At 34.4% G+C, this 27,281-nt stretch overlaps 1 protein-coding gene across 1 annotated transcript; it reads right to left on the reverse strand.

Moving 5' to 3' along the window:
- Nucleotides 1-3,919: 3,919 nt before the first annotated feature.
- On the reverse strand, nt 3,920-25,685 carry LOC106054327 (2-hydroxyacyl-CoA lyase 2-like). Its single transcript, XM_056044234.1, has 16 exons — nt 25,514-25,685; nt 19,829-19,882; nt 17,693-17,797; nt 17,015-17,093; nt 15,782-15,873; nt 15,485-15,623; nt 14,214-14,328; nt 13,512-13,612; nt 13,074-13,183; nt 10,793-10,916; nt 9,617-9,711; nt 8,453-8,607; nt 7,572-7,709; nt 6,746-6,920; nt 6,327-6,425; nt 3,920-5,815 (listed from the first exon to the last, which is right to left on the reverse strand). The coding sequence occupies exons 1-16, from the start codon at nt 25,652-25,654 to the stop codon at nt 5,630-5,632; spliced, it is 1,908 nt and encodes a 635-aa protein (XP_055900209.1). The 5' UTR covers nt 25,655-25,685; the 3' UTR covers nt 3,920-5,629.
- Nucleotides 25,686-27,281: the final 1,596 nt, after the last annotated feature.

Below are 27,281 nucleotides of genomic sequence, written 5' to 3' on the forward strand. Positions count from 1 at the left end.
TGTTTTTTTGCAAATGACTTTACCAGCTGCAGTTAGGATTCTGTGAAGTTTATTTTTATTTTAAATGCTCAGATTGCCATACCAGGCAGTGGTATTACAATTTATAATATTGCCGATGTGAGCGTGATAAAACATAGCCAAGGCCTTTTCGCTTATATTAAACGAGGACAGTTTTCTCAACAATCGTAATCTTTGCTGCCATTTTTTGCTGTTATAATCAGTAAGCCCCTATTTGCAGTAAAATTTAGTTTATTGTCTAGGATAGTACCAAGGCATTTAAAAGTTTGCACTATTTCAATAGTCTCTCCAGCTACAGAAACAATATCATTTGCCTTCTTTTCCTTCTTTTCCCTACGAAAATCGATTATCATTTCTTTGTTTTTTTTTTATTTTTGACATTTAATAATAACAAATTATCTTTACAGTATTTTTCAATGTGTTCTATTTCTCTGAAATACTCATTTACGTCTGAGATCTCTGAGAGCAGGGCAAAAAGAGCGCATCATCATCAGCGAATTTTGTGAAGGAGCAAAAAGGGCTATATATCGGATTGAAAATCATTGGTGTACAAAATGAACCACAATGGCGGTGTCACAGCCCCCTGGGGCGCCCCGTGTTAACTATGCGTGCATTTGATATTACATTGTTTACCCTAACCCTCTGAGGTCTCTGGGTCAAAAATTCATTAGCCCATGCATAATATTATATATGGACTAATTGTCAACGCTTTCATTTTTTCAATAAGTAAATGAAGTTGTATGGTATTAAAAGCTGATGAGAAATCAATAAAGAACAATCTTACATAAGTGTTAAGTAAGTCCTGATGTTTGTAGACACAATTTAAAATATTTAGGGTGGCATCGATCGTCTACACTCTACACCTTTACCCTTTTGGTAAGCAAATTGTAAAGGGTCCAACTTACTACAAATATCATTCAAAAGAAACTTTTTAACAATTTTTCTAAACATTTAGACACAATGAAAGTAAGTGAAACAGGTCTAAAGTCATTCATTTCCTTTGGTTTGGAAACCTTCGGCACAGTTACAATTAGGGACGACTTCCACACAGATGGTATCTCAAGGTTTAGTAATGAAGTGGAAAAAAATCTCTAGGAAAGGTTCAGCTAGTTGTTCAGCACATTTTTTTAAGATTCGCCCTTTTATTCCATCAGGCCCACCAGCTTTCATTGGGTTGACGTTTTTGAAAATGTTGCAGACTTGCTCTTTAGTAATCACTAATTCTAAACAGTTGTCATCTTTGACATCTTCCAGGGCTTTGAGACTTGGATAATTAAAATCGTTAGTGTCGAAACAACAATAGAAATCATTTAACTCGTTGATGTCATCTCTTGTAGCAAGATTATTTTTACTTTTGACTTGTGCTCCTGCCATTTTGTTCATGATACCCCACGCCTGTCTCATGTCACTTGTCTTAATCGAGTCTTCCAGCTTGGTACGGTAGTTTCTCCTCCCTTCCTCAAGAACGACGTTGAGATTTCGTTGAGCTCTTTTCCTTTCCTGTCTGTCGCCACCCATATATGCTCTTCTCTTTTTGATGAGTTCCCGTTTTATTTTTGCAGCGACCCATGGTTTATTGTTGGAGTAAGTATTGATATAGGCATATAGAAAATATATCTAGATAATAAATCTAGAAATCTGCTTGCTGTACTACTTTATATTTTAAAAGTCGTTATCTGTCGTCTAGGTCTAGATGGTCCCTAGGGTTCGCAGGCAGGACTCAAACCCTAGGCGAGATGACAGTTCAGAGAACATAGGCTATATAGGCTACGCGCTGGACTGTCAAACCATGCCCGCTCCCATCCCCCATCGTCCTGCGGGAGGTTTGGACTAAGAAGTAAACTATAATATCTTCAACTCTGAAGGAACATCTGAAACACGTAAAACATTTTACAAACACTAAATAGCAGCTCCGGACTTAACCAGTGTGACCAAGAAGTCATTGAAAGAGAAAAAGTAATCTACTATGTTTATTCACCCCTCACTAAATAGCAGGGCCGGACTTAAGCATTGTGGGACCCTATGCGAAACGGATTTCGCGGGGCAAGTTTGGGTAGGGAAGCGGACAATAAGTGAAATTTAAGAGTTTGTATTAGAAAATAAATTCGTCTATGCATTTTATTCATTCTTTACTACGTACAGAATTACTTTACGAGCCTTGCGTGTAGCAAAGTCATAATAATTCTGTTTCCTACATAGAAGCGTGGTCGAAAGGCTAAGTGCGCTTGAACTTGGCTTGTCTTGGCTACCTAGAAAGGGGGCTCGAGGTTCGACACCCGACTCGGGCAGAGTTGTGTTTACTGAGCGCCTCCCCCCCCCCCCCCCACTGGTCCACACATGAGATTGGACCAAAGCGCTCTGAGCATGCTATAAGCATGAAAGTAGCGCTATATAAAAGCTATAATAATAATAATAATAGATCACGCTCAATAGCATGAATTACCAAATGTTTCAATCTATTTTTAAAAATTGTTGACCTCAAGGCGCGAGAAGCTTCTTTCACCAGATTACACATTAGACTCACATTATGCATAATGCCGTTTTTATTTATCGCGCGTTGGATTGGTGTTTTCCATATCGAGTGACACCCCAAAATGACAACTTTTGTCTATATATTTCCGTATATTTTAAGGACTTTTTCGTATATTTTTGCAATTTCGGGAGATTTCCAGGAGCTCCTGGTAAATCGACAGGAGGGCGCGGGAAATCTGTTTTAAGTTATAAAATGGTTTAATTTAATAATGTATACACCTTGAATTAGCGCGGGTCCTATGAAAGTGCGGGCTCCACTGCGGTCGCATAGGTTGCAATGGCCTAAGGCCGGCCCTGCAAAATAGCGGCGTATGCTACAGACGTTACTTAAAAAAAAAAAGATGACTACGTCCTACGCGTCATGCACATTAAACCAATGACCTAAATTCTGCCAAGTCACTGGATTTCCTGGCTAGCTCAGGCAACCCATTCTTTGCTCTAATAGCACTAGGGTAGAAGGAGCATTTGTACAAATGTGTCTTTATATGGCTATATAGGCCTATACAATTTAGAAATCATAAATAAAACATTTGAAGTTTAGGAACCACTAATCTAGATCTTTAGGCCTATGTATAACTGCGCTCGGGTCTATTGCACTTTATGGCAGCGATTCCTCAGGGGGTTTGGGAGAGAACGCAATAATCTTTATTTCTGAACATCTATGATAATTAAGAAAGACAATGAATACAAGGACATGCTAATATTTGAGGTGGCCAATAATTCTATGGTGAAGAAATGGAAATTAAATCATTTTCAACGATCTAAAGCAGATTTATAATGGTGAATTAAATTTGAAAAATTGAAGGTTATCCTCCTAATTGAATTTTTTTTAGCCCATTCGGATGATATAAGTGATATTGTCACCAATAGCTAAGAACAATATCATTTTTAAGAAGCTCATATTTTTAAATAGGCTACAGTGATGTTTGGGTATGGCCAGAAGGAAGCAGGGTTTGGACTCACAGTTTTGCTTATAGGTGGGTAGCCAGACAAGGCTAACGAGCCCCTCCTGCACAAAAGGGAAAGGCTTTGGTAGTCAACCCTGAGGACAAAGTCAGGAACCGTTGTCACCTTAGGCAGCTTGCTGCACTTACAGCATACAAGTGCTACGCTTTAACAGTTTTTTTTTTTTTTTGCAGAACATGCAACGCTAATGATCCCAAACAGTAGGCTACTGGCACCTGCTTTTGACACATCAGCAGCGTGGAGAGGGGAGAACTGAAGTGTGAGTGACATCGTTCCATAGCTTATGCCAAGGCTTTTATCTTATTTCAATTGCATAATTAATAGTGGATTAGTGACTGAATGAGGCCAAAGATAACTATTGTATACATGTAACTAGTACAAAGAACTTCACAGCAAAACCAAATTATTGATATATTTATGTAAAATATCTTTATTAAAACTTGATTCAAAAACATATATAAAAGGCTTGTAAAAGAAAAAACAACAAAATGGTGTTTCAAAAATAGGCTACATATAACAATAACAGGATTACACACAAATAAATGACATGAAAAGTCATGTGAAAAAGTAGACACACACTGTTGAAATATTTCATAAATGTATCTTTTAGCACAACATGATTTCAATTGAAGATAGATAAACAAGCATAGGGTGTGTGGTGGCTTAGTGGTGATGTGCTTGGCTTCAGAACTGAAGGGTCTTGGGTTAAAATCTCAGTGAAGAACAGGATTTTGAGTTAAGGGATTTTTAGGACGTCCTTGAGTCCAACAAACTTTAATGACATTAGCTGGGAAGAGTAAAAGTGCTTGGTTGTTGCCCTGACCACATGATACCCTCGTTAACCATTGGCCGTCGAATCAGATGACCTTTACCTCTGCCCTATAGGCAAACAAGGTCTGAAATTATTTTTTTTTCAAATCAAGCATTAAATTTATATATTTTTAAAAAATTGTCTTTAATTATCTTTCATTCTACAGTCCGCTCAGTGTGCTATGGTCCAATATCTTTTTTTCAACATATGGGGTGAGGGAGTATATGGGACGTTTCAATGCTGACTTAAGGCAGTCAGCAAAAATAACCTCAGCTCAAGTTGGGATCTGAACTCAGCCTCTCGATAGGTAGTCACATGGTTTATAAACTCAGCCACACATTCCACAGTTGTGTGTTAACAATATTAATTTAAAAGTTAATTACAAAAGTTAAATATTTTTAAGAATACAATTCAAACACATTGTAACTGTGGTAGAACATTTTGTATACATTAAATACTAGGAATGACTCGTGGTATTGTCATACAGATGATAGAAATATCTTCACAGAAAATAGTGAGACGTCTATCTTCAAATTAATTTCCACTAAATAACATTTGTTAGTTTTACATGTTTCAGAATTGAATGTTATCACATCCGAGCCTAAAGGCAAGGGCAGGTCTAGAACCTGGGACCATCAAGATGATAGTCAAGAGTGCATACCACATAACCAGACTGCCACCCAGCCATATATTATCTAAAAGCCTATACATTTCAAATATAAACAACTTAACTGGGACTATCACATTTTTAGAATGTCTGATTTTGATATAACAAAAATGTATTGTAACACAAATGTCCTAATCAACAAAACTTTCAATTCTTTATTTTGTAAAATAAATTTGCATAAATAATAAATAAATGAACAAGCTAATGCTAATGTAAAATAAAAAAAACATTTTCAAAATAGATCGTAACTAGAGTATTAGTAAAATCTCAAAGTAATTAAGGCTGTTTTTGCTATTCTAAAAAAATGATTAAGACATCATGGAATGTTGCCCTTGGTAATTTTATTTTAGTAACACAACTTTTCTTGATTTATGTTTTCTTAGAGTATATTTTTTCTGCAACCTGTTAGATTAATTATCTATCAAGTTATTAAGAAATGCCCCCCCCCCCCCAGCAACTCTTTAATTGTGTCTTACTAATTAGAAATAAATAAATGCATAAATTTAATTCTAATATTTATGTTAACTCAAATGTTTCTTAAGATTCATTTAAAGGCAATGTAAATTTTATTGAGCCTTTTACTCTAGAAAAATGTCTACTTTTAAAGTTAAATAATTAATTTATCTTTTTTTGATTTAAACAGATATACTGCCCTCTCTGAAATTTGTTTTACCGATCAGGACGTTTATCAAAACACTGCTTCCATTGCGAGACATCTCAACTGCTTTTTGTAAAACTTGAAACATTTCAGATTCATTGGTCCTGTCCAGACGCAAACCTTTTCCACCAAGTCCTTCAGCAGATGTTTCATATTTGCAGTACTGAAAATAAAAATATGAACTCCTTAAGTTAGGTATTTATTAGTCAGGTGGCATGGTGGTGGCTGAGTGGTTAAGCACTTGGCTTCCAAACATGGGTTCCAATTTCTGAGAAGACTGTTTTTTTTAATTTCAGATTTTTTAGGACACCCCTGCGTCCACCCTACTCTAATGAGTACCTGATTTTAGTTGGGGAAAGTAAAGGTGGTTGGCAACATGATACCCTGCTTGTTAACCATTAGCCTAAGAAATGGATGACCTTAACATCTTCTGACCTATAGATTGCAAGGTGTGAAAGGGGAACTTTTTTTAAAAATTTATTTGTAAGATGTTAGAAATGGGAGAAAACTCATGTTCTCAAGAAAAAAAAAAAGCCAATTTAAAAAAGTTAATTAAATTTTTTTTTTATTAATCCATGAGTGTCTACAAAAAAAACATGATATTTATTTAAACATATTTAAAGTAAAAAGTTCTAAGTATAATTTCCTACACAGTGTTTGGTATATAAACCTACTTCCAACTTGCAGGCCACATCTGATCCAAACATAGGCACTTGCTCTCTAGCTATCTGCATCCAGCTGGCATCATTACCAACAAGAGCTAGAATTGGTGTCTGTGAATTAAAAGAAATCATAATTTACAAGATAATGCTATGATTGCTTTTCTGTTTCAATAAAGTACCTGTCTAGGATTAAAGTGCACTTAATATGTAAAACAAAAATGGTTTTCTGTTCTTTTAGTTAAGAAAGCTGGGTATTTATTGAGATATGTTGTTAGAATTAAACAAAAATTATGTCTATTGGTACTCAGAGTGCCGGCCTACGTGAATAATATATTAGCACAAATTGTCTATATTATTAATCATAGAGTTCAGTTACTGGCGTCAATTATGGATATTGACTTTCTTAATTAGAGAAAGTAACTTTCACTCACCTTATGTCTGGTATATGTATCAAATTCAACAATGCTGTAGCCCAAGGAACCATCTCCATAAATGATCCAGACATCAGACTCAGGACGACAGAGTTTGGCTCCAAGGGCAAACCCACCTCCAACACCAAGAGTGCCAAAAGCTCCAGGGTCAAGCCAACGTAATGGTCCACGAGGTCTGTGTTAAAGATAATAATAATAATAATTTATCACATACCAGGAAAAGAAGACAAATGAGTTTGTTCTTTTACAAGTCAACACTCTGGCTGGCAAAAAGAGGAGGAACTCTTCAATACTGGGAAGAGACAAAAGCTGAGCTGGTTCTGTCATAATGTACAACATGACTCACTGTCAGAAGTCATCCTCCAATGTAAAGTGGACAGAGCACAAAGAAATAGTCATCCAAAGAAAAGCTGGCTGGGTAACGTAAAAGAATGGACTGGCCTCTCTCTTGATATTCTACTAAGAACAGCTGCTGTCTTCTATTCTTGGTATCTGATACCCAGCAATTTCCTGTAGTATTTATTCTCAAATGCTTAAGTTCTTCTTTTAGCATTAACAAATATATAGGAGTATGGAGACCATTAACAAAGAATGCAGTTTTAATTTTACATGGAAGCTGATGTTACTCTTCCATATTTTCCATGGCAACTGATGCCAAGCTTAAATAGGCTTTTATCTCTATTATTGATCCTCCATCTTTTGTAATGTTTGATCCTAGGTATTTAAATATTTGAACACATTAGTCAACTTTACCAGACTTGACCTAGGCTTAAATTACAAATGCTGTACTTGAAGACAAAAACCAAATAAAAATAAGTTTGCTGACCTGAGAATGTAGGCAGCTGTAGCCACAAAGTCTCCTCCATCAGCTACCAAAATGGCATCATCTGAAAGGACATCTTCCAAGACATGGAGAACCTTGATTGGGTTCAGATGAACATCTGTAGGCTCTGAACATTTAGAACTGAGAAGATAAACAATAACAGCATTTTCATGAACGTGTAGCTTTTTAGACAAGAATTATTTGTACCAATAACAAAAAAATTTGTGATCTCAATATAATGTTGTGCATTTTTTTTTCTCTAGTGAATCTTCAATATGCCAATATAGCTTGCTCAGTGCACAATGGTCCAATCCCTTGTATAAAAAACATGAGAAGGAGAGGTTTCTGGTTAGGTTTACCATTAGACTTTCAAAGACTACAAACTAGCTCAAGTTAATTATGAAATAGAAAATTCTAAGCCTCCAACTGATTTGAGCTTAAGAAACTCAGCTCAGCAACCAATAGGTTTATGCCACACTTATACTTAGGTCCTCAAGCGCTGATCTATGCATTAGGCAGAAGCTGAATTCTTATCATTTCTGCCGCAAAGCCCCAGTAAGCACTGAGATTTGACAATATGTGTGAGTCGTTGATCCCCACACCCAGCTCTTCTTTTTTTCCTATCAGAGCTTCAGACTGGCCATAATAGAGTTTTTAAGCCACACATATCACACTAAAACATTGTTTGCTTTATGAAATCATATAACAGCTGTCTTTATAACTCAAAAAAGTTTAATCTGAGGATTTTGACAAAGATTGCACTATAAAGCATTAGCTTCCTCCCACTAGGTCTATTCAGTAAGAAGTGAGTGTAATAAACAAAAAAAATTAACTAACATATCAATATATCATTCTTTAAACATTTAAGAACATAATATAATTACCTATTTGCTGTTTCTTTTTCAATGTCCCTTTTTCTAAGTAGCTTCACCCAATCCGGGTCACATTTGTAGCCTTTCAGGCCACCAATGACAGATACAAGAAAACTGGCCACATCTGACTGAACAGCTAGGGTTGGTTTCCAAAACATGTCAGAGTTCTGAAACAGTCCAGAGTTAAAGCTTATATCTTCTAACTCTTCGATGTGTCAACAAATTATGAAATCAAATACGTGCAAAAATATTTTGGTCATTTAAGTACATTCCTAAAAGGATAACAGGAAGGATTTGCAAAGTGTGTAAGATTTTTTAATTTCTTTTATGTACCATGCGACTGTGTTGGCAGAATTAGTTTTTAAATAGGGGAAGAAATTGAGCTGTGCATTATTTCTTTAAGAAATGCCTTGTTAGCTTATAACATTTATTTCAAAACATTTTGGTTTAACACTAATCATAACATGTGGCATTGTGATTTAAGACAAAAAGAGGCAAAGGTAGACGCTACGAATTACAAGTAACCTTTAACCTCAAGTCAAAATGAAAAAAAAAAATAGAGGGAATAAACAAAAGGAAAATGCTAACAAAAATCTTTTCTTCACTCTCAACTAAAACATGGAGCTAGGAAGTCAAACACATCTTGTGTTACAAATGTTGGCTTAATTTCTTCCTTCTAAGCTAAGAGGTCAAACAACTTGTCCTACTTCTGAGATAAATTGCACGATGGAGTCCAGCTCAGCCAGTTCACTGAAAGTGTTTCTTTGAGAGGGCTGTTTGATTATAAAGCGAAACTACTGTCTATAGAAAACTTGATATTTTAAAAAAAAATTAAGTTCAATAAACTTCCTTCTACTTATCAAATAAGAAAGCCAGATATCTTCAAAACAAAGTAGAAAACACCAAACTCAGGGAGATGGGCAGACAGAGAAATATAGAGGTGCAGATCTTAGAAAGTGGAGATGGATTGGTCCAACTCTAAGAAAAGATGCCAACAACAGAGCTACATAGGCCTAAGATTGGAACCCCCATTGTACAAGATGCAAAAATGACCAAAAAGAACAAAAGAGCAATTAAAAGACTAGTATAAGACAGTGAAGAATGATGTGTTTTTACTGAGGTCCTATCCTCCATGAGGAAGAAAAAGAACTGATGATGATGATTATGATGACATACCTTCAAAAGCTGTTCTTTGTTCCTATTCACTGCAATAATTTTAGTTCTTCTTGGCAAAACACGGCCATAACCGAGTCTAAAATCACATACAGAACCTAAAAATATATTGAAATCGCATTATACAAGATTCTTTTATTTAAACATGTTAAATGGTGGATAAATACCTTAATAGCCAAATTTAATAATTTATATTTTCTTGAACACATGCTTTATATCTTTGGTTGCTTTATACACAAAGACCAAAGAATTGATGACAGTCTCTGTTGAGTTCAACTAAATTACCATATTAATAATAAGAGCGAAACTTTGCTTTCATTTAATAAGGTCTTACCTTTGCTGTATTTCCAAATATTCTAATTCTATCTTTGTTAATCTCTTAGGCACATTGCATCTTAACCCTTAAGATGAGTGTGGTAGTTTAGCCTCTAAACATGAACATTGTAATTTCATTTTGTATGTCTTTATTGCCAAACAGCTCAGCACTTTAAGGGTTAAATAACTTTGTGGTGTCTGACATTTACAATCTTTTCTCAGAATGGTTCAATAAAATAATTTACGCACTTTAATTTCTTTTGTGAGAGGCTAAACTGTTTTGAAATTAATAGAGTAATTGTAGCTAGAAATCAAGAGTAACATAGAGAACTTATACCATAACATTTTGGTTTACAATTAGCTAATTAATATGTATAATGCAGGTTTTACTTATAGTTGACCACAGACATTGAAACAAGAGAGTGGTATTTTTGGGCTCGAGAGAGCAGATTTTTTAGAATGGTAGATGATGGAGGTAGATAAATTTTGAAGTTGTGGCAACTTTGTGAGCTGAAGACAAGTGGAGGTTAGAAGCTAATCTTACTTATAGATTCAATTTATTATGTAGCAGCCAAGGTAAAAATCCAGGCTGTTACAGCAACAAATAAAAAGGGTGTGTTGAATCAGGAGACCAATAAGAAATACAACACACATTTCCACCATAGTCTCAGCTCTTTTCTCATTCCATCTAAAACATTGTTACCAAAGAAAATACATTTGCTGTAATAAAAACATAGATCTGGAAGCTATTATTAACTTTATTATTATATTAATGAACTGAGTACTGTTTTCTTCTTTTAGGAAAGAATATTCATAAACTATTTATTAAAAAAAAAAAACAGAGAAGTTTCATAAAGTGATGACCTGCCAGAATGATAAGGTCAGCTTCTTGCAAAGCTTCTCTCCTCTGTTGCCTCACTTGTATGTCACTGTGACGACCCAGAAGCCCGCGAGACATGCCACCCAGGAAGCAAGGAATACCCAGTGCCTACAAATAATAGAAACAGAAAATCAGCATGAAAGTGAATTAGTTGTTTACAAGAAATAAAAATGTATTGCTTTTATGCGGCCTGCGGACAACTACAGAAAATAGGTGCGCCCACTAATTATACATATTAAAAAGTATATCTATTCAAAAAAAAAAATTGTAATTATCTATATAAATTATTGAGACTTCTGATTCTTATCAATCATGATGAAGAGGCTAAAGAAACATTGTCTCTACATGTCATTAGAAAAAGTTCAAAGTAAAAGAAGATTATTTTTATTGGCAATATTTCAAAACATTCAGTCAAAGACACAAACTCAGGCAAGTATTTATTCAATACTATGAAGAACAGTGTTGCAAGTGTTGGTTGGCTTGGAACAAGATGGCAAGTGTAATAATTGACTGAACCAGAGCTTTCACTAAGAAAAACTTTAAAAAAAAAATTAATTAAAGAACAGAATCGCAACCATAAACTCTAACAGGAGAGTTTGCGCAAAGCTGAACTGAATATCAAACACTTTATTTACTTGATAATATCAGTGATCAAAGTTATTAGAGCTAAAGGCATTAACCACAGGCAGTTCTTATAAGTACTTGAAGATTTGGAAACAAAACATTCCAATGTTTGGTACCACAGCAGCACCGGCTGGCAAGGTATTGAGAAGAAAAGGGAATCTCAAGGAAGAAATTGTTCTGTTATGGACATTGACTGTGACTTTGTGGATAATATTTCTAATGAAGAGTGAAAGACAATGTTTTTCACATTCACTATTGCAATGGGTTGTTTGCACATGAAATGCATGTGCATCATAAATCTTTTCCAACAAAGCTATCTCATTTCTCCAGGCAAGCAAGTGAAAACAAGTTTAGTTATTTTCATTTGCTGCGAGTTGAAACTATTTCTAGTGAAATGGTTGAAAAGTACAAAACTTTTTTGGATTCCTTGAATGGGGAATTCGAAAGCAAATTTTAAGACGTCAAAGACTTGGAACCGGTTGTCAATGCTCACAGTTCTGGAACATTATGCTCAAGTGTAAACAGTTAAATACCTCACACTAAGTACAGTACATTTCTGGTGAGATATTGCGATTTAAAAAGTCAATAAAAAAAATATTCATAATAAAATATTCATAAAATTAGTTTCAGAAACTGCTAACTCTTGTAATTCCTCGATTGGGAGTGTAAAAACAAATTAAAAGTAAATGCATAATACAATATAAATTATAATTAAAAGACATTATACATACACAGTTAGCTAGCATATATTCCTAAGTTGTAAGTACATATATATATATATATATGGGCCCCCCACTCCAAAGATTTTTTTAATGCGGCCCTCGATAAAAAAGGTTGCCCACCCCTGCTCTAGCATATTGAAATAAGGAGTACAGGTAAAGAGCCCATTTAATGATAAAGGCAAGAACAAAGAAAACAGAAAATCAATCCTGTTTCTCACACTGTTTAATTTCTGAGAAAGATAATCTGAATTCAACTTCCATCAAACAATGGTTTCATCAGCATTAAATGATGCAAATCAATAGACCTAAGTGTATTTGAAACAATTGTACTTGACTTTTTTTAACTGAACTATTCTAGCACAAAGAAAAAGCAAAGTGAACAGTACTGTATTAAACAGCTTATCTATAATACATTTCTCTTCAACCCTTTCAATAAAAAATCCATTTTTAATTAGTTTCATAATTATCAGAGGTGCATTTTTAGTAAATTCACTAACTTTAATACAAACAAGAAATAAATTACTATTCTGCACTACATTGCTACTAAACAGAAAGTAAAGTAAATATAACTCTATAAATTTTTTTTTTAAAACATGTCCTTTGTAGGTAAAGTACCCCTTTCAGACCTTGTGATCTATTGGGCATATGACATAAAGTTATCTATTACTATGGCAGAGGGTTATAAAGGGCATTATGTGGCTAGCAAAATGACCAACATTAGAGTTGGATGGACTCAGGGGTGTCCTAAAAATAAATAAATAAATAATAATAATAATAATAAGGCTTGTCCTAAAAGTACCAAATTTTAAAATCTCACTCTTCAATAAGATTCTAACCCAAATACCCCCTGGTTTGAAAGCAAATCACTATCCACTCAGCCATCACATATGAATGTTAAAAACTATAACAACAAACAAACCTCTAGAGATTTCCTCAAATCTTCCACTGGAGTTGGGGGCAGTGTTGCTTGGCTCCCTACTAGGATAACAGGCTTCTTGGCTTTGGAAATGAGTTCAATGCATTTTTGTACTGTCAATGGAAATAAAATGTGTTCAATAAATTTAGACCAGTTAGGTTCAGTTTTTTCAGTAGATAAAAATCGGCATTTTTAAAACATACTTTAAAAAAAATCAGCATTTTTAAAATATTTTTTTTAGCATTGTTAATAATTTAAAAAGCTCATTGATTTAACCAATGGTGAGTTTGTGAAACATTAACTGTATGAACTTGATTACTACATTATTGTAAGATAAACAAGTGGATCTTTACTTTATCTATAAAAAAAATAATAATGAAATAACAATACACAGCAAGCAATATATTTGAACAGAAGAGGCAGATGTTGAATATTACTGACTTTGTGATTTTGAGGCTTTTGGAATATCCACAGGTAATGGAGTTTTCACTTGCTCTTCCCATGCTCCAGCAAAGAGATTAGTTAAATGATTGTTAAGATACCTGAATGGGTAGAGTTTAAATCCAGGTTGTTCATTTTCAGGTAAATAGAAAAGAAAAAAGTGACATGTTATGTAAATTGTATAATTGTTGGGGTCACACTGCTTTTTAAAAATCAAATTTTAGACATAGATCTACATAGGGAAAAAATGCAGACATAATTTGAAAAATATATGACATTATTCCCTTTTTTTTTTAGTTTCATGACAATTAAAGTCAAAATCTATGATAAACATCTAAGAGAGAATGAAGGATTAGACTATCTTGAAAACAAATTTGACTCATAGCTGACTGATATGCATTTAATTACCATAGAATTTTTGTTCTGGTTTTGTTCTTTGTTAATCTCAGATTGATAAAATTAGGTCTGCAAGTACTAAGTAAGACTTTTTAAATTCTGGTGGACTTTCTTCATTACTTTGAAGATAAAGAAATTCATTCATAATTTATAATTAACAATTTTTAAGACTAAAATAAACTGATTTAACATAATAATTTATCAAGGTTTTCACGACTATCCGCATCTTGTTAGTTTATCACACTAAAAAAAATTTCAATTAAACTATTATTAAATCTTTGAAATATTTTTTAAAATGCTACTAACCAGTTCACAATACGCTGACCAAGAGATGATGGACCCTTGTCCTTCATTCCAATTTCTTTTTTGACCAGCTGGTATGGATAGAGTGTATCAATTGGGAACTCCACAAATACAGGACCTGAGTTGTGAAACATCAGAAAATAAAAATGAATAAAACTTTTTAATAGTATAGTATTTCAAGATTTACAGGTCTATATAAAAGATAAAATAAAGCTCGCCAGTTATTTGTTAACAACATTTTAATATCAGTGACTTCATGACCAATGCCATATAAAGCTATATGTAAAGGGTGGCACAAAATTAGGTTTACTGTTTTTAATCTTCCTTTATATGGTTGAAGTTACTTTGTAATACCAATGCAAAACATTCCTCAGCGTATAAATTTAACTTACAACAGAGAGATTAAATTGTTCATGCTTATGTTAACAGGTTTAACAAATTTCCAGCTGTACTAGTCTACCTGATAACTGTAAACCTACTTTTGGTCTATCCTGTACATGTTCTGCCTAAATAATTTTTACATCCATATTTTATCTAGCATTGAGCAAAATAATTTTAGTAGATTTAAAATGTGTTATATGCTGATAAACATACTATAAAAGTAAAAAGTAAAGTACCCCTTTCAGACCATATGATCTATAGGGCAGATATTGTAAAGGTCATTTATTTCTATGGCCAATAGTTAAAAAAGGTGTCATAGGGTTGTAAGCACAATGCCAACTGCCTTTACTTTCCCCAACTAAAGCCAGGTATTACAGTTAGAGTAGGGTGGACTCAGGGACGTCTTTTATAAACAGAAATTAAAAATCCCAGTCATCACCAAGGTTTGAACCTGTGACCTCTCAGTTCGGTAGCAAAGCACTTTACAAAACCCTAGATCCCTAGATCTACTATATTTAGAGCTAAAAAGATTCACTGACACTGCAAATTTTATGAGAATATGCTGAGAATCAACATAGTAACCTAGACAAATCTAACTTGTCTTGCCATATACAAAAACTGAAAACTACAGTTACTTAAAATAACTTTTTTTCCTCCTATAAAATGAAAATCAAGATTTCTTTAGCAAAGTCATTAATAGAACATTGTTAACCTTTACATTGACAATTACTAACCCTTACTTGAATTAAATAAAGGCTCTTTTCTCTAACAATAGTATTTAGATAAATAAATCCCAAGAAAATTAAGCATTAGTTATAATCTAGATTACCGACATCAAATTTTTTGGAATAGATCTGGGTCATGGCAAATATGTATTGAAGATATTTCTGTACCTGGTGTGCCTGACTGAGCAATTTGTAGAGCTTTCCTGAGTGTTGGAACAATATCTCTTACACTGGTCACTGTAGCGCAAAATTTACACAGTGGTTTGAACAATGAAATCTGGTCTATATCCTGCAGAGCTCCTCTGCCCTTAAAAACATAATAAAATGTTAAGATTTTTAAATCTGGTTGAGAAGCTTCTGTATCATATTATGGAAAGTTTAATTCATAAACAGTAAAGATGTAAATGTAATGAATGTTACATTTTTTTGTTATTGTTAATTTCAAAATGCTCAAATGAAACTTACTTTTAAGAGAGTGGCAGCAGCCCCACCAATGAGTAGCACGGGTGATTCTGCCATCTGAGCATTTTTAACAGCAGTGACTGTGTTGGTCACACCTAAGAAGATTAATTTATCATTATTGAGAAGTCTATATGTTACAGACCAGCAAAATAAGAGGTGAAGAGATTAAAAAAAAATGTTTGGGTACCAGTGTCTTAAAAGTAAAAAAAATATAGATGTAGTTTTTCATAGACTTTCTGCTCTTTTTACATTTAAACATTTTTTTCAGAGGTGATTGGCTCTTGGATGAGAATTTTCATTTCTATTGTGTATCTTACATTTATTGACAACCAAAAAAAAATTATCATTGGTTAGCAGTCTAATCAACAGACCAGTCATTTCAAAATAAGCAGTAATGAGACACAAAAAGAATGTTTGGGTACCAGTGTCATAAAAGTTAAATAAGTACAGAGAAGCAGTTGTAAATTTGCATAGACTTTCTGCTCTTTTTTACATTTAAAAATTATTTTCTGAGGTGAAAGGCTCTTGGCTGATAATCTTCACATCCATTGTGTATCTTACATTTGTTGAGAGAACAATAAAAGTAAGGTTGGATAGTTTTGATGCTGTTGACACCTACATCGATTCTCATTGCTTCACTATAGACTGCAGTATATTCTATCTTGATTTCTATTACATCACTAAATACCAAGAAAAATACAGAGAAACCCAGATGGTTTGAGCTAGATTAAAATAAAAAGTTCTGGTTAATTCAAATTTGATTCATTGTTAGGGTTTTTGCTTGTGGCATTCATCAGTCTTTCAACATGGTGCTATCTATTAATTTCTAGTATCCCATAGTGTTTGCGTGTGTGGCATGTGAAAGGCTGCATCAAGTATAGGTACTTCTAAGTGAGTAGGAGTGCTTAATGATGGTCAAATACTAGCCAAATGACACCTTTTTCATTCCCCCTCTCTATCAGATAAGACTAAATGCGTAATCACTATCACTTGCTATACCAATATTTTCTGAGTTCAAAACTCTATGGCATCATTAAGTAACTTTGTTGAATATCCATGTTATTTAATTATTTTTTTATTGAAATTAATTTTCTGATAATTCAAAGCTAACTTATTCATGGCCACTTTAAATTCTTAAATCAAAAGAGCAAACAGAGCAAAGTAAAATTCTACTCATTAAAAAATAAATTTGGTCTGATTACAAACTGTGAATAAATACATTTTCAATGTACCCACCTGGGCCTGCAGTTACAGCAGCCACACCAACAGTTCCAGACATCCTAGCCACAGCATCTGCAGCAAAAACAGCTGTAACCTATTTTTAAAAAATCAGACTTCTAAAAATATTTGTTATTTGAACTATTATCAAAACAGATATTCCTAGCCTAGAAAAGATGAGCTATATAAATCCTAATGAGTGTTGTTTTGTGTTTTGTTGTTAAAATGTATTACAGTTTTCTGATGTTCCTTCGGATTCTAAAGATATTAACATTCTAGCCCAATGAAGGTAATAACATTCTAGCCCAAACCTTCCACAGGACAATGGGGGATGGATAGCAGCAAGAAGGGTTTGCCCGGGACTTCCGTGGCCACCAAACGAACCAATGGTATCAGATCACTCTATAGGATTTTCACGTTAAAGTTTAACAAAAATATAAGTTCTTAACACATCAGTTTGCAGTCAACTTTAAGACATGAATGAAGATATAGATGAACAAATTCAACAAACCATAGTGTGTGAAAAAAAAGTCTATGTTTAAAATGAAACTTATTTCCACCTAACTAAAAGGAAAGGCCAGACATTACCAAAGAGCTGTGATATACTAAACTAAACTAAATCATCTGAATTATGGTTTAATCATGTTGGATATAACAATGTTAGTTCATTTGTCATTATAAACTTCTAAAACAAACCTCATGCCTAGTGTCCACAACACGAACACCCAGTTTCTCACAGGCAACTAGGATTGGAGAAATGTGCCCACCAGCAAGGGCAAAAATGTGCTTGACATTATGAGCCTATGATTGAAGAAAATATGCAAACATTTAAAAAAATAAAAAATTGAATACATTAGTTTTCAAATATGTTTCAGAATAAAAAAAAGCTTTTAAGTTAACTAGTACATGGCAGTTGTAATTGGCCATCCTTTACACTATTCAGATGACTGTGTTTACAATATGACATTTACAGTATTCAGATTTAAATGTGGGGCTTTGTATTAGAAGGTGCTCTAAAATTCTGTTAACAGCTGTTTACTGAAGTTGCAGCACTTTTTAATACCTTCAAGACAGTTTGACAGAAATAAGTCTTTGTCTTATGACTAAATCCATGTCTACCTGGCAGTGGTTCTCACAAAACTTCAGACCTGGGTGCGTTTTGAGTTTTTGGCACATCAGCACAATTTAGGTCATGTCGTGCCCCTAATCCTTCAAGGGTTACTCTCCCTTCATATCACAAGAGCTAAATTTTATATAATTAGGTCATTAAAAGCAAGGTCTATTCACAGTTAAGATAGTAAAAATGTATTAATTTAATAAAATTCTGTTGTAAATATTGTATGTTCACAATTTCTTTGCCCTATGACAAATCAAACCTTCGCAGACAACCCCTCTTTCTTCAGCACAAAGGAGTGCGTGATGTAGGTATGGCCAATTCTAGATTTGGACATAGTTATGCTTCCACACCTTGTCAGACCCTTAGATGTGGGCCGCCACCTGACTTCTGCCACAATCTGAGTTTTTGTGGGTCTCAGCCTCCCAATGATGTTGCCACTCTCGATAAGAGGCAGAGGCAATACACTGTTTCAGGTCCGAGCAGGGAATTTGAGTTCCCGACACTGCTTGATTTAGGGCACTCTTTGCCTTTTTATTTCCTCTATGCCCACATGGGAGGGGATCCCAATGAAAGTGAAATCCCTGGGTACAATAAAGACACCAAAGCTACTAGAACAGTTACACTACCATTAACTGTCAAACTCTGTGAGGCTCTCTTCTATAAACCTTGGACAAAAGCCCTGAAGATGTGCATAATATATGTAAGTTTCCAAACAAATCAATAGCAACTGGCTTCCTAAACCGTAATGCCATAAATGGCTGCTTCCAATTAAGGGTTTAAAATAGCAGACCACAACAAAAATGAATGATGTTCCACTGAATGCACTTCCACAATATTGTTATTGCTGGAAATGTGGATTAAGCATTCTATTACAATTAAAATGCTTACAAATGAATGGTATTCCTCTTCCATAGTCTCTGAAAACTAATCCAACTCCCAGCATTCATATGTGGCTCAGATAATGGGTCTGGTTTATCGGTTATCATTGACAGGAGAAGTGGCAAATGCAAATGACTGGTGCCCAAACCAAAAACTGTGAGAAGGAAGGGCTCCTTAGTCTTGGTTGGCTACCAACCTAGGGAAGGTAAACTCAGAATCTAAGCTTCCATTGCCTTGTAGCTAAACCTAAACATGAGAAAGATTCAGGTGTCACCTTGAAGATAAATAAGGAGCTGGTGATCCTTAATACATTTTATTCTAACCATAGCAATGCCCAGGCTTTTATCTCACTCTAGAAGAGGAACTACATTAATTCTACAACTGAACGCCATTGTGGACAGTATAGAAGCAATGCTCACAGTTATTGTGCTGGGGGTGTAAAGCATGATTGTATAACAAAAGCAATTTATTCAGTAAGCTTACAAAGGAATGGGAAAATATATGAAAAGACCAGGCTGGTAGAAAATGTCTCCAAAAGATAACAGAACAGCTCTTACAATAACACTACATGTAGATTTGAGATTTAGAGAAGCAAGAGTTGAAAAATGGAGAGGACATTGAAACAAGAGCTTAAATTGTCTTTAATTTACCCCTGGCACAAAGGCTTTGTCTTGGCAAGTGTATCCAGAAATGCATGTGAATAGTTTTAATATATATTTCTACTTGTCCTGTGGAATAATTTGCTTTTTATTACCAATTATGTTTTTGACCTAATTCACAACCAAATCTTACAACAGATTAAAAAAAAAAAAAATCTAGATTTAAGCTGTGCATACCTTTAAGACCTCAGCAACCAGCTCTCCCCCATGGCGCTTGGACTTTTCATCAACCTATTTTTTATTTCAAAATAAACATAAGTATTTAATAAATTGATAACATAACTTTAAAATAAGATTAAATAATGGCCATGCCGGACCATGTAGATATAGACTTATACTACTCTAGTATATTATGCACAACAGAATGTTGTCACAATAATGCCCATTATGGTACTGAGTTTGAATCAACCATACAGAATGTCATTTTAATGCATGATTCAAAATGAATGCCATGATATCTGCATTGATCTAATTTAGATCACAGATCTGATGAAATCTAATTTTTACATACAAATCTCTCCATATATAAATAACAATTTCTAGAATAGATCTAGATATAATAATAATTTGAAATATATAAGGCCTCTCTTCAAGTTTAAAGATTAAGGAGTGCAGTATTATATGAATAAATATTTATATTAGATCTATGCATCTATCATCTCTATGTATAACATATTCATAAACATACTACAGTCATAGGAATACTATATAGCTGTTACTATTTGATTCTATGCTAATAGTAATTTTCATCTTCAGAACTAGTCAAGCACTGCTGCTACAATTTTTATGTTAGAATATTTATAACCCTGTAATGGTTAGTCCTAGTAAAAACTGTAGACATCCATAAAACTTGTTATCCATTTGTCAATAAAAATAGATGTATTGCTACATTTCACTACGCATAGTTACAATATCTGATTTAAAAGACGGTCAGATCAATGAGTTTCAGGGATAACATTAGTGAACACCTTCTCCACCTTTGTAACTTAGGGAACACCCTCTGTATGCTAGAGAACACTTCATAGGAAATGTATTAAAAATGTCTTGTCTTTTGCTTTTAATCAAACCATTGGGCACAATAGCTTTACCGCTACCTGCTTGACAAAAGAAATCAAAGAAATTTGTATTTCCTAGAGTTATATCCCTTTCATATGGCTCTTGAACATTAAAATAGCATTCCCTGATGTCATAATGATAAAGGAATATTGGGGAATGCCCCTTGTTTACACTCTCAGATAGCAGCGAATGGCTTAGGTTTTGACATGCATGTGTTTCCATACCTAATTAGAAGCATTTTATGTAAATCTAGATAATGTTTAGCTGATGCCTCACACTACTCATAGGTTTAAAGGAATCACCTTAACTCTACCCCCCTTTCTGTTCTGGATGAAAAAAGTAGCCTCACCATCCCAGTGTACTTTGACCCCAAGTATAGCTCATGTCTTTCACAGTAAATGAAACTAAATTACTAGATCTAGTAGTACTAGATGTGATAAATGACAATATAATTATCTTTTTTTTACCTTTACCTATCCCTTAGTCTGCTAGACCATTGGGGCACCATGTAAGATTCGTCAACCGTCCTTCACCATTCCTCTCTACCCTTTGCCTTAGTTAGAACCTCATTCAATGGCATGCCCGTCCATTCTTTTATGTTGTCCTCCCATCGCTTTCTCTGTCTGCCTATTCTTCTTTTTCCTGGTACTGTTTCCTGAAGAAAGGTCTAAGCGAGCCCCGAAGATCTTGTAATATGGCCATAGATTTTTAGCTTGCATTTTTTTATGATAGTTAGCAGGTCATTATGGGGTCCAATCACTGCAGTAACCCTGTCTCTAATCTCTTGGTTTGTGATGCGGTCTTTGAATGTGATACCTAGGATCCTTCTGTAGCATCTGGATTCCATTGCTTAGATCCTCCGCTCTAGCTCTGCAGTCAGTGTCCAAGACTCACAAGCATATAAAAATGTGGCTATGACCAGGGAGCACATCAGATGATTATGTCCTCTCATCTTATCTTATCTTATATAATACAGACGTTACTTCAAAAAAGAAGATCATTACATCCTATGCGTCATGCATTTAGTCATGCATATTAACCAATGACTTAAATTCTGCCAAGTCACTGGTTTTCCTGGCTAGCTCAGGCAACCCATTCCATGCTCTAATAGCACTAGGGAAGAAGGAGTATTTGTACAAATTTGTCCTAGCATATGGGACGAGGAATGTGCCTTTATCTTTGTGTCTTTCAGAGTATTTTATTAAATTTTGTTTTGTATTTGAAGATTATGGTTCAGTGTTTTATGTATGATTGCTACTTTACTTTTGAGCCTTCTGTCCTGAAGGCTTTCTAAATTTAGTGATTTTACTAAAGGTGTTACTCTAGTCAAATGTGAATATTCGTTTGTTATGAATCTCACTGCTCTATTTTGTGTCTGTTCCAGTTTCTTAATGTTTTCTTGAGTTCAGAGGGTCCCAAACGGAGGATGCATATTCTATTATTGGCCTAACCAAGGTTAAATAACATTTTAGTTTTATGTTCTTATTTGATTTATAGAAATTTCTTTTAATAAATCCTAATGCTTTGTTTGATTTTTTTGTAGTTTCATCTATATGTGGATTCCATGACAGTTTTTCATTTATTATAACACCTAGGTATTTTGCATTTTTAGTCTGTGTTACTGGTTTGCCATGAATAAAATAAGTGGAATTAATTTGTTTTTAGTTTTTTTGTTACTCTTAACAACTGACATTTTTCTGGGTGGAAAGACATGCTCCAATTTGATTCCCATTTCTGTAATTCATCTAATTCTCTTTGTAAAATATCTGTGTCTTGTGTTGTTTTTATTGTTCTATATATTTTGCAATCGTCTGCAAATAATCTGACTTTTGTTCCTGAAGTAATGCAATTTGGTAAATCATTTATGTAAATTAAAAATAGTAGTGGACCCAAGACTGTTCCTTGAGGTACACCTGAGTTTACTGTTATCGGTGTTGATTTAGAGCCATTTATTATTACAGTTTGTTCTCTCCCTAACAGAAAATCTTTAATCCACTGATGCAGTGGACCATTAATGCCGAAATATTTTAATTTTTTAAGCAAACTATGGTGGTGAACTTTGTCAAAAGCCTTAGAAAAATCTAGTAAGATAGCATCTATTTGTTCACTATTATCTAAACCTTTTGAAAAATCATCAATTAGTCCTATTAGTTGTGTTTCACATGATCTATATTTCCTAAAGCCATGTTGGTATGGTGTGAGGACATTATGTTTGTCTAAGTGGTTTATGATGCTGCTACATATTATGTGTTTCCTGGGTCAGATTTTTCTCCTTTTTTAAATAGGGGGGTGACATTAGCTTCTTTCCAGTCCTTTGGTACTCTGCCTTGGTTAAGTGAAGCCTGAAAAAGTATTTTGAACACTGGGGCTAGCTCATTGCTTAGTTCTTTGAGTACTCTAGCTGGAATACCATCAGGTCCAGACGCTTTATTTGGTTTGGTGTTGGCTAATAGTTTTTGAATTCCATTTTCTTGTACTACTATATCTTCTATGTTGTCTACTTGGTTCAAATTCAGTAATATGTCTTTGTCTCCTGGGGTTGAGAATGCTGATGCAAAGTATTTGTTTAGGATGTTTGCTTTAGTTTCATTATCATTATGTATTATGTTATGTTCATATTTTAATGGGGCTATGCCTGTTGTTTCCATTTTCTTAGACTTAATGTATGACCATAGGTTTTTGTTGTTATCTTTAGATATTACATTGTTTATGTATTCACTCTGCAGCTGTCTGCTTACTTTTTGGGTTAAATGTTTAATTTTTATATACTTTTTGTAAACTCTTTCTGCATTAGTTTCTTTAAATTTTCTATATAGGTTTTCCTTCTGTTTACAAAGCTTCTTTAGTCTATTATTAAACCAGCATTTATTTATTTTGTTTGATGTGTATTTAGTTGGTAATTAATTTCTATAATGCTTTTAAGATGGTTTTTAATGAAATTCCAGAGGTCATTGACTGGTTGGTTAATGTCTTTTTCTAATAAGAATGTTTGTTGAAAGTTTAATGCAGCTTGGTGTAGTTGTGTTAGGTTACATTTATTCCAGAGTAAGATTTTTCTTTTGGGTTTTGTATTGGCTACTGCTTTTATCTGACTGTGTATTTTTATGATCTCATGGTCTGATAGACCAGGGATAATATCATAATCAACTACTTATCCAGGTCTGTTGGTTAAGAAGAGATCTAATGTGTTGTTTAATCTCATTGAGTGAAAGTGAAAACTTCAGTGAAGTGTCTCTATACTCTAGTTAGGGAGTTCAGTGATAAAATAGTTATTTACTTATATGCAATGAAACCACTATAGCTAGATGGATAATTTTGAGATATAAATGACACAAAAAGAATTTTGAAAATCGGATTATTAGTTCAAAAGTTATAAATTTTTTAGTTAATTATTTTGACCTCTTCTTTGCCTTTGTATTTTACTTATTTGTTTGTCCCACTTTTGGTCGTCTTGTCTTACATTGTCACTTTGAATTATTTTTTTAATCTATATAGATCTAATTATTATTTAGCTTTTAAATATATATTTTAAGATACATTAAAATTAATATTCCTGTGATTTTTTAATGTTATTTAACTTTTAATTAACATTATGAAATAATATTTTAAGTGAGAAAATACGTTCATCTGACATGGCATTCATTCATTTGACCCATTTATACAGCCGGTAAGCACAAGGTGATTGGCTGGGCCCAGTCACGTGACCTACTTTTGACATCGCGAATGACGCGTAGGGAAAAAAAAAGAGGGCTGCGCGAGTGATTTGATTGGACCAAAATAAAAAATTACTTTCAATCAAAAGCCGCTGGAATTGTCAATACTTACAAAAAAACTAATTACACACATAGAATCGGCAAGTGATAAGCTTTAAAACGATGTTTGAAATTTTCTTAAGGGTCAACAGAATACGAAGATATTACAAAGAGAAAACTTCAACCTGCAACAGTTTCGTACACACTTAAGCTATCTTAATATTTCAAACATCAATGGAAACGTCATCCATTTCTGCGTACAACGGTGTATCACATGACTATATACGACTTATATTTACAAGAGGCTTTGAAAAAGAAAATGGGATACCCTAACCTCGTTTCGCGGCGAAGTGGGACAAAAAAAATACGGACGATTTTTCAGGCGGACTGAACGGCCTACTCTAGTCTAAGTCAGTCTAACTCTAACTACTGAACTAGTAACTAGATCTAATAACTTCAACAATGATTGATTACTTTTACAATCACTCTAACTTCTTGCTAAAACATGATCATACCAAAGACTATTCACTATTTCTATCTAAAAGTCTTTAGTTACTTTAGACTTTAGACTACTACTAGTAACTAGACTAGTAGTACTAGTTAGATTCTAATTCTAGACGTCATCCATTTCTGCGTACAACGGTGTATCACATGACTATATACGACTTATATTTACAAGAGGCTTTTAAAAAGAAAATGGGATACCCTAACCTCGTTTCGTGGCGAAGTGGGACAAAAAAATACGGACGATTTTTCAGGCGGACTGAACGGCCTACTCTAGTCTAAGTCAGTCTAACTCTAACTACTGAACTAGTAACTAGATCTAATAACTTCAACAATGATTGATTACTTTTACAATCACTCTAACTTCTTGCTAAAACATGATCATACCAAAGACTATTCACTATTTCTATCTAAAAGTCTTTAGTTACTTTAGACTTTAGACTACTACTAGTAACTAGACTAGTAGTACTAGTTAGATTCTAATTCTAGATCTAACTAAGTTTAGTCTACATCAGTTATGATCAATTCGAGGGTATTTCTTTTATCTTACCTTATGCAAAAAATTGTAAACTATGCCAAATTTTTTCAAGAAAAATATTAATCCCACTGACGCTGCAGTAACTCCAACTGCAAGGGCATATTGTGAAACATTGTTGCGAATGCTTTCACCAAGCCGATCAAAGTTCGCCATTTTCGATGTTATGTCATGTGACTTTGTTTTAAAAATAGCAGCAACGTGATATGTTTGCAAATTAAGTCAACCAGCGACTCGCAAAACAGCGAATAATATTATGATGATTAGATAGATAGATAAATAGATAGATAGATAGACTGATAAATAGATAAGATAGATAGATAAGTAAGAAAAATATTATATTTTTCAATATTAGATCTACATGTTTCATATTGTATTATTTGTAGGGGGTTTTTTTGTAAAAAAAAATAGCTGCCTTTACTCAGTAATGGATTTTTAACGTTTAATAAATTAATAATAAACGTCAAAATACACAAAAAAAAAAAAAGTACTAATTTTTCCCCACATTGATAAAGGCCAAAGGTGCCGGTACGCCGTACCGGTGCCTATACCCGGAGGATTCCAGCTACCCGTCGCTTCAGCGTGGCGCCTCCATGGAAACGTCTAGTGGAACTAGATAGGCTAAGTACGAGTAGCGAACCAGGCCCGGCCGAGCTTCCCTGGGTGAGGTTGTTTTGTTTTTCTCTCACTCGGGGTTGGGAAGAAAAAAACGCCCGGGACCCAGTCCAAAAAGTCCGCCACGCCATTCCACAAAGGGGGCCGTCATCAGGACCCGTGGATGGAGTGGCGGTCCCTGCACGGAACAGTGGCGGTAACAGTCTATGAATTCGAGATAATCTAAACCATTAGGGCCAGCATTGGACCGATAATGGCACAATAAGGGTTATCCCTAATTGAACCCTAATAAATATTTCAGTTACTAAACCATTCAGGCCAGCATCGGACCGATATTGGCACAATAAGGGTTATCCCTAATTAAACCCCAATGAAAATCTCAGTTACTAAACCATTGGGGCTAGTATGGGCTTATTAGGGCGCGATTCTGGAAATCCCCAATGAATCCGGAAGTGGGTTTACCCATTCTGGGCCGATATTGGCACGATTAGGGTAGCCCGTATTGGTCCCTTATGGGAACCTAATGACGCCAATGTGCAAACGGTATGCGCGCCCATTAGGGCGCGATTTGGGCTATTTAGGGCTGCAATTAGGGCAAAGGAGGATAACCCTAATTAAAACTGATACTGGGCCGTAATGGGCATGTTTATAGGGTCCCCATAGGTAGCACTGTTCTCGGCACTGGCGGATCGGGGTGGGGGCGACTAATTTTAGTAAACAAATCACACAATTTGTATACGAATTTATATTAGTTATGTTAATAATATATACTAATTATTTATATTTCAACCTATTTTTAGATTATTTCGCTCCCCCCTATCCTTTTCTAGTATGTTGGCCGATTTGGTGGGATAGGGAGGTGGCGATGGCATCAATCTCGCCTTCCACCATAAACTTTCGAGTGGGGGGGGGGGGGCGGTTCAATTTATTTGTAGAAATCACAGCGTGTCAACATAATCAATTAAATATCTATAAAATTAAAACTTGTTATGATACTTTAACCGATCTTTATATTATGTCGTTCCCCTGTTAGCCGATAGGGTTGGGGGGGGGGGGGAATAGATCTACTGCCCTTCCAACCTTAACCCTTTGAGTGGGGGGAGCGATCCTACTTATAATTAGATATCATAGTTTGTGAACAAAATTAGTTGAATTACAATATTATTTT

Source organism: Biomphalaria glabrata, chromosome 10 (assembly GCF_947242115.1).
Source record: "Biomphalaria glabrata chromosome 10, xgBioGlab47.1, whole genome shotgun sequence".
NCBI lineage: Eukaryota > Metazoa > Mollusca > Gastropoda > Planorbidae > Biomphalaria > Biomphalaria glabrata.

What these genes read in the sequence shown, in the direction of transcription:
- LOC106054327 (XM_056044234.1), bottom strand. Translation starts at nt 25,654, where the DNA reads ATGGCGAACTTTGATCGGCTTGGTGAAAGCATTCGCAACAATGTTTCA. An exon ending in TGACCTTATCATTCTGGCAG is followed by an intron (nt 9,712 to 10,792) that starts GTCATCACTTTA and finishes ATATATTTTTAG; the next exon opens with GTTCTGTATGTGATTTTAGA. An exon ending in GAAAAAGAAACAGCAAATAG is followed by an intron (nt 7,710 to 8,452) that starts GTAATTATATTA and finishes TTATCTTCTCAG; the next exon opens with TTCTAAATGTTCAGAGCCTA.